Below are 15,330 nucleotides of genomic sequence, written 5' to 3'. Positions count from 1 at the left end.
CATTTTAATTAGCAATAGTTTCTATCAAATATCAATGTGTCTCAAGCTTCTTGCTAGTTTCTTTTTCATTAGTACACTCCTTAAGAGTTGTTGTTTTTTAATTGTTTATCTTTATTAAAGTGTTTTCCAAAACAAATACAAAGAAAATTACCCAACCTCCAGTAATGCTTGCAGTACTATATGGTATTGAGAAGGAAAAACAGAAAGGAACGTTGACATATATGCACCACACTAGTATAATTGTATAACATTGTAAGACTATTGAAAAACAAGTGCTATGACACAGAATATATAAGAGGGGGCTGGAGACGAGGGTCAGATGAGAAGGGGGGATTTTTTATAATATGATACATACTATAAAAACATAAGTAATAGTAATATAATAAATAAATCAGTAAAATATTAATTTTACAATAATAATCTCTATTAAATGTGAGGAAAGTTGTAATCCATCATTTGATTGTGGGGCTGTTGGGGAAATAGACATATGTATAACATAGGAATGTTAATAATTTAATGTCTTGGCTGGTGAGGGATGAAATCGGTCTGTTTTTTAAATGTGGAAGTTATTAATTTAATGTCTAGGCTGATGGGGACATGTTTGTTTATTAAATAGGAATATTATAAAATGTTATTCATTTATTGTACAGGATTGATTGGGGAGAAGGAGGCTTTTAATTTAATGTCGAGCTGGTTAGGTGGAAGGAGGCCTAATTATTAAACATGGGTGCTACTAATTTGATGTTGGGGCTATATGGAGGAAAATAAACATTAAACTTAAATGCTAATAATTAAATTCTGGAGCTGATTAGGTGGAAGTAGGCCTGTTTATTAAACAGAAAAAGCTACTGATTTAATGTCCGTCTAGTTGTCGGTCGGGAGGCCTAGATTCTTTACTCACTGCTCAACTTTTCAGAAGGTGAATAATAACTATCTCTTATCCAAACCTGACCTCAACATTGCAGGATCCAGCCAAGCAGCAACGGAGCATAAGACCAGCAGGCAGAAGACACCGGCGATGTGTAACCACTGAGAGGCAGCATCTACTCCCATAAAGGAACGTTGTGGAGGGAGGGAACCTGGTGGTCCTGTGGCATAGGCTGCCTGCACCGCGTTTCTCTAATAACAGTGCTACAGAACTCCTCCCCTAGACTACAGGAGCCACAGTATTGATGGACCAGGAAGTCAGTTTGTAATCTATTATAATCAGACAGGTATTTAAAAAAGGGAAGGGACATATATAATAAAATGCTTTATAAAGGGAGGTTTGTTATTTGTTGCATTATTTATTTAATTATTATTATTTAATATTTGCATTAATAATAATAAAAGTACCATTGGATTATGCAACACTAAAATAACCTCTTTTTTTATATTGATAAACATATATTATATTGAAAACAACCCTTTAAGGAGAGGCCGCTACTTATGGGTCAGTTTTGTGTGCTTGCGCCCCCAGGCTGAAGTTTGCCAGCCAGCCCCTGGCCATGAGCACAGAGGAACACATGCTATGACCCTCCCCTGTTGTGTACTGTGTTGCTTTCTTCTACCTGTTATTACACATTCCCATCCTCCTGCTGGTTTCTTGACTGGATCCTAGAAGGTTCAGACCTGTTTGAAAATGTATAGATACAAGAATTATGGAAAGCTAAACAATAAGTGACCACAGCAAAGAACACAGATCACGCAGTATATAATTCATACAACCCAGTGGCGGATCCAGAGGGAGGGTGATCAGGGCCATCGCGCCCCTCCAACAGCACAGTACATACCTTTGAATTGCGGCTGAGAGGTCCGGTCAAATCGAAGGAGGGAGCGAGGCCAACCAATCAGAGAGGAGGGGCATGACTATGCTAAATCACCCCCTCCTACAAATAGTCTAGGTGCGCCCAATACAACTAACCTTCAAAAAGGCCTCACATTACTCTTAATTTTGAGAATGAAAAATGCCTGAAAATGACATCGGCACAATCCCAGAATGTTCCAATTGCTCCAAAATTCTACCACATGCCCTCATACTCCCACATGGTCCTACTCGTCCCTAGCACTCAAGCATTTAAATAGTGTAATCATATACGGCAGAACAAAATCTTGCATCTGAGCTCATAAGGAGATGATGTAATCAGCAAGGAATACCTCTTGTCAGATGGTACAAAGATTTATGTTGGCAAATCGATGCACTTGCTGTACAAATGGGGGCATTTGCTCAATAGTAGACACATGGCATCATAAAACGGCATTTTTACTGTGCCCTTTGCACATTCATGAGCTTTAGTTTATCCACAGCATTCTGTATCCAGGTTTACTTAAAACTATATTTGCCAACATTGAGTTTTCGCAGCAGTTTGTTGCAAGGATCGGGGCCAAAATGACGCGATTCACGGTGAATTGTGTCATTGAGGCTCCCACCCGGCCCACTTCACTAGGAAGTGGGCAGAATGCAGGAGACCTACCTGGAATTTGGGAGACTCCCGGATAGTGGGCAAGTATGCTTAAAACACAGCTTTGACTTGTTGTTTGTCCTTACTCATGGGAAGATAGGAGCTATGACTTGAGGGAGCTGAGTGCACCAGCAAGCGCCTCAGGTAAGTGTAGCAACGGGTGTTTTTAGATGAAAGGTGTTGGGAGTGACCCAACGCTTCCATAGCATTGCGCGCACACCACGAAGTAGTGTGACCACTCCTATTGGTGTGTGTGTGCAGCCAAGAACCACTACATTTGTCATAATTCCTTTAGAGAAAATGTTGGGATGAATGGAATAATTAGAGATGGGCGGGTCCAGTTCCCCGAGAACCGAATCCATCCGAATATCACCTATCCGAGTACCGAGCCGAGTAGCTCCGTACTCTCCCGCCCACTTCAAATCCAAATCGAGGCCGAACGTCATCGTGACATCGTCGGATCTCGGGGCTCGGTTCTCGCAATACTTCAAGATTATAAATACACGCCTCCACAGCAATCCATCGCCATTTGACAGAGGGAGAGAGCAGGGTGTAGTCACAGGCTGATTAGAGCAGGGACAGAGAATCCAATATTCTTATTCCAATTGAGCTATCAAAAATCGCTAGAGAAGAGAGGAGGTTTTTTTTTCTCCAATATTTGGCACTTCCCAGTGCTTTTGGGGTGTCCCCCATAATTGTACATAAATATTTCTGGCTGTGAAAATTACTATCTGTCAGCAGTATCTACCAAATGCTTTTTAGCACTACAAGTGCTTTGGGCTCAGAATGGATTCAAAGCAGTCCACATATGAGCAGAATGAGCAACCAGGTTCTGTCACCAGTCCTGATGGTAGTGTTCCCAGTACGTCATCTGGGAAAGGCGATGTCAAACTACACCATCTTTTGAAATCATCCAAAAAACACAGACCAAAAAAAATTTACGCTGTTGAAGCGAAAAACAAAGTCTAACTGAGGAAAAGTTAAGTGCCGATAAAAAAAAAATTGCCAACATGCCATTCTACCCACGCAGTGGCAAAGAGAGAATGAGGCCTTCACCTTTCTCTATTAGTGGCAGAACCAAAAAAGTTACCGAGCCTACAATTGGTGCACAACTACTGTTACACGTCAAAGCCGAGCTGCAAGATAACAATAAGGCATTAGAGGATAATGTTTGCTCTGATTCACAAATGACAGCAATCCCTGTGGAGAGTCCATCCAACAGTGGGATGTCTAATCGTGAGCATTCTGCTGATGTGTGCCCTAATAGCCCGAGTGTAGCCGGTGATACCCAAATTGAGGATGTCACTTTGGAATTAGAAGAGGATGAGGGGGAGATTTGTGTAGGCGACAAGGGCGCTAATGAGGATGTTGATGAGGTTGTTTGTGTAAGTCCTGCACCAGTGGCAGCAGTTCTGGCACATGACAAGAAAAAGGCCATTGTCATGCCTGGGCATAAAACAAAAAAATCCACTTCTTATGTGTGGAATTATTTCTACCCAAATCCAGACAACAATTGTATAGCCATTTGTAGTGTATGTCAAGCCACAGTCAGTCGAGGGAGGGACCTTAACCATCTTGGAACCTCGTCTATGTTACGCCATTTGACGAGAGTTCATAGCAAAGTGTTGGGAAAAGCTGAAAGTTCTTCCAAAAATATTACAAGCACTCCATCATCAGCTAAGACCCTCCAGTCACCGACATCCCGACGGCTACAAAATACACCCACCACACCGTCCTCATCAATATCCTCAGTAGCGCTCGGAGTTAGCCTGGCATCCCACTTATTAAGGCTGGATGACTCCTGCACTATTATTGATTCCTCTGAAGAAAGCGTTAGTCCCACTGCTGCTGCTGCTGCTGGGGGTGAATCGTCAGCCCAGAGGCAGATCAAGAAAATGAGCAGTCCTACATTTCAGCAATTAACTGTGAAACAATCATTTGGTAGGGGAAGCAAATATGACAGCAGTCACCCAGTCGCCAAGCGAATCACAGACGCCATGGCTGCAATGTTAGTGTTAGATCTGCGTCCAATCTCCACAATAAACGCAGCTAGTTTTTCACAGTTTAATTGAGGTTTTGTGTCCGCATTACAGAATTCCATCGCGACACCATTTCTCCCGTAAAGCAATTCCACAACTATACCAAAAAGTGTGTAAAAATGTAGAGATTGCGCGGAAAAATGCCATTCTGCCCACTGTCCACTTAACCACGGATATGTGGACAAGTGGAAGTGGCCAAACCAAAGACTGTATCACCGGCTTCACTAACAGGCATACAGCTGACAATTTGTTATGCAAACTAAGAGATGTGATGGATACATGGCTTATACCACTTGGACTCTCCCCAGGATATGTCATTTCTGATAACGCCAACAATATAGTGCGAGCATTACAGCTGGGTGATTTCCAACATATTCCCTGTTTTGCTCACACCATCAACTTGGTGGTGCAGAGCTTCCTACGAAATAACCGTGAGGTGCAGGAGATACTTTCGGTGGCCCGTAAAATTTCAGGCCATTTCAGACATTCAGCCACAGCATGTAGGAGATTACAGCAGCTCCAAGAGCAGTTTAACTTGCCCTGCCACCAACTTAAGCAAGAGGTGGTAACTAGGTGGAATTCCACATGCTTCAGAGGATGGAGGAACAGCGCAAAGCCATCCAAGCATATTGCACAAGCCATGACATTGGGAAACGAGGGGGGATGTATTTCACTCTTGCACAGTGGGGAATCCTTTCAGTGCTGTGCAAGGTGCTGAAACCATTTGAAGTTGTGAGGTTAGTGCAGACTCTGCTAGTTTGAGCCAAGTCATTCCTTTAATTAGACTATTGGAAAAGCAGCTTGAGAAACTGAAGGAGGAGCTGAAAGCAAGCAATTCAGCAAAGTATGTTGGCATTGTCGATCAAGTACTTCATTCGCTTCACAATGATCCTTGAGGTATTAAGATCTTGAACTCGGATCAGTATGTTTTGGCCACTGTGCTTGATCCAAGGTTTAAGACCTACATTGAGTCTTTACTTGTAAATGAGCAAGATGTGAACTCTTGCAAGGAGCTATTGCTCAGCAAGTTGGCCGCTGAACTGGGCCTCGGCTTGACTACGTGTCCTCCTTCACTTTCTCAAGCTGCTGCTGCTCGTAAAAAATTTAATTTTCCCAAAAGAAGCAGGGAAGACGCATGGGGCAGACCAGAACAATTTAACATCTGGGCTGGTTTGAAGGATTTTTCTAAAAAATGTGTCACCTTGCCCATAAATCCATCCAATACGAGTATAAACATGCAAAGGATGGTGGAGGATTATTTTGAAGAGGTAATTGATATGGAAATGTCCGATAGTCCCTTTCCTTACTGGGAAGAAAAGCAGGCCATTTGGAAACCCATGTACAAACTTGCTTTGCAATACCTAAGCTGTCCACCCTCCAGTGTGTACTCTGAACGAGTGTTCAGCACAGCCGGGAACTTAGTCAATGATCGCCGTAGAAGGTTACTTCCAAAAAATGTGGAGAAAATGATGTTTATAAAAATGAACTACATCTTCCACGAGGAAGGCCTTCACCATCAAAGACATCAAAGCACTGACTGTTCTCTAATGGCGGATTCAAGCGGCGATGAATTGATAGTCTGTGATAATGACGTACACACTGATGAAGGTGAGGATGAAGATCCAGAGGATGATGATAACATCTTTACCAAACTTTCTATTTAAGTTTAGGGTTCAATCTACCCCCAAAGAGGAAAGGGACTTGGGGCATTTCCATATCACGTACCATCTTGAAAGGTTGCTGTTTTGGCAATTTTTCATTATGGGTAGGGTGTCATACACAGACTGACCCCAAACTGCCTTTGTCCATTTCAAATAATATTGTACAGTCTATAACGGCTGATTTTTTTTTGTGTTTTCTACAACTGGAGGGGGGCCTATAGAGACAGAAACCAAACTGCCTTTGTCCATTTCTTTACATATTTAACTATAAGTGTAGGGTGTAATATACACCCAAACACTATGGCTGCATTGCCAATATGCATAGATGGAGAGGAAGACAATCTGGTTTGTGTGTAGAATTAATGATGGCCTACCTACCAGGAATTAAACTTTTTTTTTTATAATTTATTAGCTTTACAATTACATTACTTATCCAAGAAACAGGTGGAGCACTAAATTTGCTTATTTTTAAGGGTGTGCACCGGGCACTTTTAGTGTTTTGTTTTTTGGGTTCTGATTAGCTTGAGGTTTTGATTTGTTTTGCCAAAACACCTGACGAAAGGTTTTGGTTCTGATTTAGGGTTTTGGGTTCTGATTTATTTTTAAAAAAGCATAAAAAGTGCTAAAATCTAGTTTTTTGTTTGTTTTTCACTCCTACGCTATTATTAACCTCAATAGCATTCAATAACAATCATTTCCACTAATTTCCAGTGTATTTGGAACACCTCACAATATTGTTTTTAGTCCAAAACGTTGGACCGAGGTAGCTTTCTGGACTGCATAGTGGAGTGGTCCCGGTACCCAATTTGGTACTGGGGCCACAATATATCACCCTCAACTGGTCTGAATTCCACTGCACAGCTGCCTGCTCCTACATCCTCTGCAGCATATACAGGGTGTAGTTCTAACGCGTCAATACCTCTTGTTTTTGACGATGACAGGTCATTTTAATTGATTTTGGATTTGGCCCCAACATTGAATGTAGTTTAATATCTGATACGCATCTATCTGGACTGCGTAGTGGAGTTGCCCCAGTACCTAATTTATCACCCTCAACAGCTCTGAATTCCACTGCACAGATGGCGGCCACCAGATGCACGTCTAACACCAACATAGCAGTTAAGGCCGCAGTTATTTTTTTTTTGAACTACAAAAAAAAAAAACCTAGCAATAGAAATGGCAGTTCGTCTTTTTTGGGAAATAAAGAAAGAAAGAAAGTAGTAATATAAATGGCAGTTCCTCTTTTTGGGAACTACATATAGAATGAAAATATTAATAGAAATGGCAGTTCCTCTTTTTGGGAACTACATATAGAATGAAAATATCAATAAAAATGGCAGTTGCTCTTTTTGGGAACTACATATAGAATGAAAATATCAATAGAAATGGCAGTTCCTCTTTTTGGGAACTACATATAGAATGAAAATATTAATAGAAATGGCAGTTCCTCGTTTTTTGAACTACACAAACAATGAACGTTTTAATAGAAACGGCAGTTCCTTTTTTTGGGAACTTAACAAGAATTAGAGCATTTTTTTTATTCAGAAATGATGAATCTCTCTATTAGAGTGTAATGCCCCTTAAAACTCCTTTAAATAAAATAGTACGTATTCTAGGAGACCCTGTTTATATATTTAAATTGGTTCTGCAAAAATATGCATGATGATCACTGTACAGAGATCTGTAATAGAGCAGCGATTAAAGTGGCCTGATTAAAGGTCATGTAAGATCTTAAAGCACTCACAATTATATAGATACTGCATTCTCGTTAAAGACGCTGCCTAACGTGTATAAAAGTTGGCACTTATATAGCGCTTGCTTCACTGGGTGATGTGAGCAAGCGGAGTGTGTTAATATGTAGAGACCCTATCTAAACATTAATATGATAGAACAAATAGCAGCGCTGTATACGCTGTGTGTAGGTAAGGCAAGGATCTCAAATACCATGACACTCTGTTTAGCCTAATCCCTGACAATGTAATATCACGGAAAGCCTATTTGATTATCAAGGCCAATGGCTAGCTTCTGCTAAATCAGACAGAGTATGCAGCGCACGTCTAACACCAACATAGCTGTGCCGGTGACATGGCCTGCAGGAATATCTCTGATGGAGATAGAACTAGGCCCCAAAGAGCACATAATGCCAAAAAAAAGAGTTGCAAGATGGTATTGTCCTTGGGCCCTCCCACCCACCCTGATGTTGTTGAAATAGGACATGCACATTTTAACAAACCAATCATTTCAGCGACAGGGCCTACCAAACTACTGTGGCTGAAATGATAGGATGTCCCTAGGTGGCCAAGATCCTTACCCCTGCTTATTTAAGCTCTACATAAGCTACATATGGCCATACATTTGTTGTCCGGATTCGGATAAAAATAACTCTAGACAGAAGAGGTGGATTTTTGGGTCTTCTGACCAGGCATGACGATGGGCTTTTTCATCCCATGGACAACTGTTTTTTTCCCTGGTGGCTCATTTATGATAACCACATCAGCATCCTCCTCGTCAAGTTACTCCACAACGCCAGCTACATCAATAGCCTCCTTGACACCTTGATTATCCAAATCTGAATCTACACTGTGGGTCATCCTTCCAGCATATGCAGAGGGTGTGCTGCAAATGGTGGAGTCACCTCTTCCCGTACAGTGATGGGAAGGTCAGGCTTCGCAACCACCAACACCCTTGGACTCGCCTTGGGGATTTGTGATGTCATCTGTTTAGAAGACAGTTGTTTGCTGTTTTGTTGTTGTTGCTGACAGCATAACTCTCTTCAATTTTTTTGAGAGGGGGGAGGAGGAGGGCTTAGATCCTTGGGTGAAGCTGAACCACTAGTCCTGAACACGGGCCAGGGCCTAAGCCGTTCCTTGCCACTCCGTGTCGTAAATGGCATATTGGCAAGTTTTCGTTTCTCCTCAGATGTTTTTAATTTTCTTTTTTTGGAAATTTTAGTCAACTTTGGGTTTTTGGATTTTACATGCCCTGTACTAGGAGATTGGGCATCGGCCTTGGCAGACGACGTTGATGGTATTTCATCGTCTATGTCATGACTAGTGGCAGCAGCTTCAGCATTAGGAGGAAGTGGTTCTTGATCTTTCCCTACTTTATCCTCCAAATTTTGGTACTCCATTATATGCAGCACAAGAGAGCGTACCTCTAAACCACACACACTGGGCAAAGCCTTTACAAATTATCTGCGGCACAGGAAAGTACCACTGGACTGTAGTTATACAGCAGTACCTATTTTTAGTGACAGCTGCAAGAGTGAACGTAGTGTGAATTTCAATTGAAATAGTACTACCTAAGTTTTGTGACAGCTGGAACAGTGAACGTAATGTGACTTTGAATTGAAATAGTACTACCTATTTTTTGTGACAGCTGCAAGAGTGAACGTAGTGTGACTTTGAATTGAAATAGTACTACCTATTTTTTTCAACATAATTTTTTTTTTTCGTATAATTTTTTTATTTTTTTTTATATTTATTTTTTTTATAACTTTTTAATACATTTTTTATAACTTTGGAATAATTTAGAAATAACAATGCCCTTAGCAGAACAGAGCACAGGACACAGCACCACTGGAATCAGCAGGACACAGCACTGCACAAAGCACCACTGGACTCAGCAGGACAGAGCACAGGACACAGCACCACTGGACTAGACTGAGCACAACACAGCACAGCACAGCACAGCACGAGAAATCACAGGACAGAGGACCACCTAACACACCCTCCCTCTTCCCTGATCAATGCCCGAGTGAAGATGGCGGCGGCAAGCGGGGAATTTAAAGGATCCGGGTATCGCAAGATTCGACAGCGGGATTATGAGTCAGAGCCTCGTTTTAAATTTCGGAATCGGCGGGAATACCCGGACATCGCTCGGATCTGACTCGGAATCACACTGTTCGGGTGGGCTCGGATTCCAGACATCCGAGCCCGCTCATCCTTAGTTATTTTAGGCCCAAAAACATTGGTTTTCCAACAAAATAGCAAAACAACACCAAACAAAACCAAAACCAAAACACGCACTGGCGGTTTTGCAAAATCAAAACCAAAACCAAAACACGAAGGTAATCCAGATCCAAAACCGAATACAAAACCAAAACACGGGGGTCAGTGACCATCTCTAGGAATAATACAAGTGGATTACTCCAATGAACTTAGAAATCAGTAGTCAAATGTTATTGTACAATTACAAAGCTGCATACATCAGACACAAAAGTGACAAGTTAAAAGTAAAGGTGGGAAGTTGTGAATAAACTGTATGCAATAAGAGCCGCATGTATTTGGCTTGTTGTCTGTATAATCTTATACGAGGTATACTTGTATTCTGGACCAAAATGAATCGATGCACTTTGTGTTCCTGTTGTTTGTACCATAGAGAAATATAGATCTGCAGTACAAAGAACTGTGTGTTCAGGGTACATTGCGTCCATAACATGGGATTCTCTCAGAGACGTGCAGAAGACGCAGCAGCGCAGAGGTTAAGCGGTGACTAGAAATGCTGGGCCCACCCCTTGAAGGCATTTAGTCGGTGTGGATTCATGGCAGTCTGGGAGACGGATCCAGCTGTGCTCCGGGTGTGCAGGAGAGGAGTCAGCGGTGACGGCCTGAGCCGGGCATGTGGCGGTGCTCATGGTATTGCGGGTGAGTTGTGTCTGCGCAGGACTTAGCCGTCTCCGCCGTAGTGTTCAGCGCAATCTGCGCCAGGAGACAGGAGGAAAAGAACAGCTGCATCCAGCCAGGAGGTACTGCAGACACCACATGCAATACAAAGACATGGAGGGAGCTATCACATCCATTTGTTCATCTACACAACTGCATGTTTTGAATGTAAGCTAATAATAATGTGCATCAGGCTGCTGCAACCCAGATGTGTTAAGTGTCTCATTTAGATGGTGTAAGTACTGATCACACTAGAGGTATGTATGCAATATTGTGACATATATCATTTTAGAAATCGTCACAAATCATGCCGTTGTATCATTAAATTGATGGACTTACAGATTGTGTGTTGTTATTACCATCCCCAGTATAGGTTGCTTTGGTGCACACCAGGCCTTCACACAATGACTGAAATGTCTGCAACAAGGAAATGTATTTTAATTACAAGTATCTTTATCAAGATGCTACAGGATGTTGGATCAGCAATTGATGTTAACTGATGACTGAGTTGATCTATTATGATCATATAGCCCAATGTACCATGCTCCAGTAATTTGTGTGCATGCTTGTATATATACATTATATACACAGATATTTGTTGCTGTGTAAAATAATTTGCAAATGAATTTCAGGAATGTGTTTCCTTTAGTGAGTGCGAAGAGGAAGCTAAAGTATATTTTAATGAACTACTAATGTGAATAATTCATCAACAGGAGGTCTTGTTGAAAACTACACATGTCAGTGGAGAATTACATGTCCATACTTGAATGTGGAAATGGCTGGGAATACCAGATTCACACACAAGGCTGGTACGTATCATACACCTGAGAAGATATCACTCATGGTATGGACAGAAGTGCACTAATTAAGTTCTTTATAAACTACCTCGCTTCCAAAGTGCAATATTAAATAATACCTATACTTGGCAAATGGATTCCAGGCATAGAAGAAGAAATCTGAAATAAAATGACATTGAAATATTAATATGAAATTTTAAATATTGGACAGTTATTTTCTGATATTTCAGAATGAAATGTAACATAATCTTTTCTCCTGAAATAGTTCTCAGTTTAGCCCAAATTAGGGCTTAAATTAATCATAAGAGATTGACGCTACATTTATTACATGTGTTCATTTTGAGTGTGTAGTTTTCTTGTGTGCATTCCTCGGAATGACCTGGAAATGCATTGCTCCACCAAAGTGCATTGTGGGAAGCGACAAGGGTCCTATTAAAAGTATAGAGCAAGACCTGAAGACAAGTAATTCTTAATAGTAAAGGGTCCATTTGCTATTTGTGTTAATGGAGTTGTCCACTTTAACAAATAAATTCTCCCAACCTTGATCGCAATTTGGTGGTGGTTCTTCTTCTAGTATCCAAACCTTTTCCTGATAATGGCTATTGGCCCACACTGCTTTTAAACCTGGGGCACTGCACTCCCATCTATAGTCGTTTCCAATCTTCTATGGTATCCTGAGCTGAAACGTGTGTTCTCCTCAAACACAAAAACTGGCTGTGATTGTCACCAAATTGAGTGGAAGGCTGGTTCTCTCTATAGATGTATGCTTAGTCATTATGAAGCTTAGAGTGCATGTGTGTGTGTGTCTGTAGATAGATAGATATAATATAGATATATAATAAACATTACAAATCAATAAGGATTAATACAAAGTGTTGTATCAGTATATTGTCTAGAAGAAGGCTTTTACTGTCAGTAAAGGCTGCTCCTCTGTGAAGATATGAGATATGACAACTGAGCTACAACTGAAGTCAACAAGTGATAAAACTGCTGTGATAAAATGTGAGCAAAAGTAATACCCCTCTATAAACTATTACAGTCTGTTATTGGCTTAGCAAATATTAAAGGTATCACCACTATTACAGTGCCCTTCAAACCTTTACACACAGCTTTATTTAATTGTCCCATTGCTCCTGTTAGGGCTGAGCTGAACTGGTAGTTAGTTTTGAGGAAACTGCGTGAGCGATACCAATTCGTTTTGTCTCTCAAACTAACACAAGAGAAATGCCATGCAATATATTTTGTATTATATCTTCAATTTGAAAATAGTTCATGTTCTTTGATGTCTTCTGCCAAACTCTATCATCTCTTAGAATCAAGATCTCTCAATGCTGTGTTTTTAGTGGTAGTTTATATTGCGTATGTGTCCATAAAAAGGAAATGTTTCTCTATTAAGATAGTAAATATTTCAAATTGAGGAAGAATTGATGTTGAATCTTTTGGGATGAATGTAGTAAATGGACTTTAATGAAAACTAAAGTCAAGTCATGTTAGTCTGTGCTTCTCATCTTACTTTTCTTGTATATTCTTGTTTTCTTACTAGATCTTTGAAGATGTAAGAAGTTTTGGAATATTTTTTTGCTGACATGTAAGAATGAAGTATGTTATAAAGTCTGTCTTGTGGAGTCCAGACACTAAAGAACAATGCACATAGGATTCTCAGCGGCATCCGTGTAACAATGGACTGCAATAGCACATCCCTTGACAGCTGCACTTTTTCCAATGTGAATGTGACTACAGTGAACGCGAATTCCAGATTTGCTGCATTCCCTACCCCTCTCAGGATATTATTGGCAATAATAATGGTATTAATGATAGCCATTGCTTTCTTGGGCAATGCCATTGTTTGCCTTATTGTCTATCAGAAGCCAGCCATGCGTTCAGCAATCAACCTCCTTCTTGCAACGCTGGCGTTCTCTGACATCATGCTGTCTCTTTTCTGCATGCCATTCACCGCAGTTACAATTATCACGGGGAGCTGGCACTTTGGCACTCAGTTTTGCCAAATATCAGCTATGCTCTACTGGTTTTTTGTGTTAGAAGGGGTTGCCATATTACTTATCATCAGTGTGGATCGTTTTCTAATCATTGTACAGAGACAGGATAAGTTAAACCCGCACCGTGCCAAGATTATGATTGCCAGCTCTTGGGTGTTGTCTTTTTGCATCTCTTTTCCATCTGTTGTCGGCTGGACATTGGTGGACGTGCCAACGCGTGCACCTCAATGTGTCTTAGGATATACTGAACTATCAGCTGATAGGGCATATGCAGTAATGCTCGTCATAGCAGTGTTCTTCATCCCTTTCATTGTAATGCTCTACTCTTATCTATGCATTCTGAACACCGTCAGACGAAATGCTGTTAGGATACATAACCATGCAGAGAGCCTGTGTCTGAGCCAGGTGAGCAAGTTAGGGTTGATGGGACTGCAGCGACCCCATCAAATGAATGTGGACATGAGTTTCAAGACGAGAGCCTTCACCACCATATTAATTCTCTTCATTGGATTCTCCCTTTGCTGGCTTCCACATTCTGTGTTCAGTCTACTGTCAGTGTTTAGTAGGACTTTCTACTATAGCTCCTCATTTTACGTTATCAGTACTTGTATCTTGTGGCTCAGTTATCTTAAGTCTGTATTCAACCCTGTCATATACTGTTGGAGAATCAAGAAGTTCCGGGAGGCCTGCATGGAGTTTATGCCCAAAACATTTAAGATCCTTCCAGAAGTTCCAGGGAGGAAAAGGAGAAGAATACGTCCCAGTACCATCTATGTTTGTAGTGAACACCAGTCAGCCGTTTAGCAAAACCTCTTCAGGGATATTTATTGAACAAGCACAGAACAAACACTTCGTTTACATTCTTAGTTGCCTGAAATAATATACATAAATGTATTTATTGGTCAGATTAATGTGTATTGATTCTATAATGAGGTCCGTTCTCCAAAAACAAATTCCTGCTGCCAGTATTCTCCTGTATTATTTGAAGTAAATGTGCTCTGTAGCTTCCTGACCTTCATAATGAATCAGACCAGTTGTGGGACTATTAAGGTTTTCTGACTGGTCCGGAATAATCTTGTACAGAGGGCGAGAAAAACAAGCACTAGGATTGCACTGAATTATTGTACATATTTTTTCAAGTTAAAGCAAAAAAAAAAAAAGATCACTTTAAGCAATATCAGAAGATAGGAATTTCAAACAGTTTGCAATAATCACAAAAATAAATGTCAAACCTGATCTGTTTACTTCATTATGTTGTTGCTTTTGTAATTTGTTTTACAATGTGCCATTATGAGTTGTCACACTAGAGCTATATATCACAGTGCATTATATGATGGTTATCCAGAAACTACTGTAAAACTTATTTTTACACCACAATAAATTATTGAACGTAGACTTGGCACACAGATTGGCCTGTTACTGTGAAGTACACAATTATCTCCATGGTGAAGAATGATACAATAGAAATGCTTGAAAATGCAGTTGGCAGTTGACTATTCTTGGCCTGCGTTTGTGGTCATCTGCCAAATGCACTGACAGCTCACTGCTGTTTAGATTAGTTTTTAGAACTAGTCTGGTGGAGATCTTCACCTATAGCAGCCGCCTTTCCCATAGAACTTGTATGTTCGGAGGTACTCGGATGCCCCCTGGACTTAGCCCTGTAGTAGTATAAGCGTATCAAAACCAACGGTATCACCAGGTAGAGAGTAACTGAAATACTGGAGGCTTACC

At 40.8% G+C, this 15,330-nt stretch overlaps 1 protein-coding gene across 5 annotated transcripts; it reads left to right on the top strand.

Moving 5' to 3' along the window:
- The first annotated feature begins 10,460 nt into the window (after window positions 1-10,460).
- GPR45 (G protein-coupled receptor 45) lies at window positions 10,461-15,001 on the top strand. Of its 5 annotated transcripts, none has more exons than XM_075200189.1 (3): window positions 10,461-10,787; window positions 11,519-11,614; window positions 13,146-15,001. In XM_075200189.1, the coding sequence occupies exon 3, from the start codon at window positions 13,282-13,284 to the stop codon at window positions 14,401-14,403; it is 1,122 nt and encodes a 373-aa protein (XP_075056290.1). In that variant the 5' UTR covers window positions 10,461-10,787; window positions 11,519-11,614; window positions 13,146-13,281; the 3' UTR covers window positions 14,404-15,001. The 5 variants fall into 5 exon arrangements, with proteins under 5 accessions (XP_075056290.1, XP_075056286.1, XP_075056289.1 ...); XM_075200185.1 differs by having other exon boundaries at window positions 10,461-10,888; XM_075200188.1 differs by having other exon boundaries at window positions 10,461-10,973.
- Window positions 15,002-15,330: the final 329 nt, after the last annotated feature.

The sequence above is a fragment of the Mixophyes fleayi genome, chromosome 2, assembly GCF_038048845.1.
Source record: "Mixophyes fleayi isolate aMixFle1 chromosome 2, aMixFle1.hap1, whole genome shotgun sequence".
Lineage (NCBI taxonomy): Eukaryota > Metazoa > Chordata > Amphibia > Anura > Limnodynastidae > Mixophyes > Mixophyes fleayi.
Note: the sequence above shows the minus strand (reverse complement) of the source record. Positions and strands in the feature narration are given on the sequence as shown.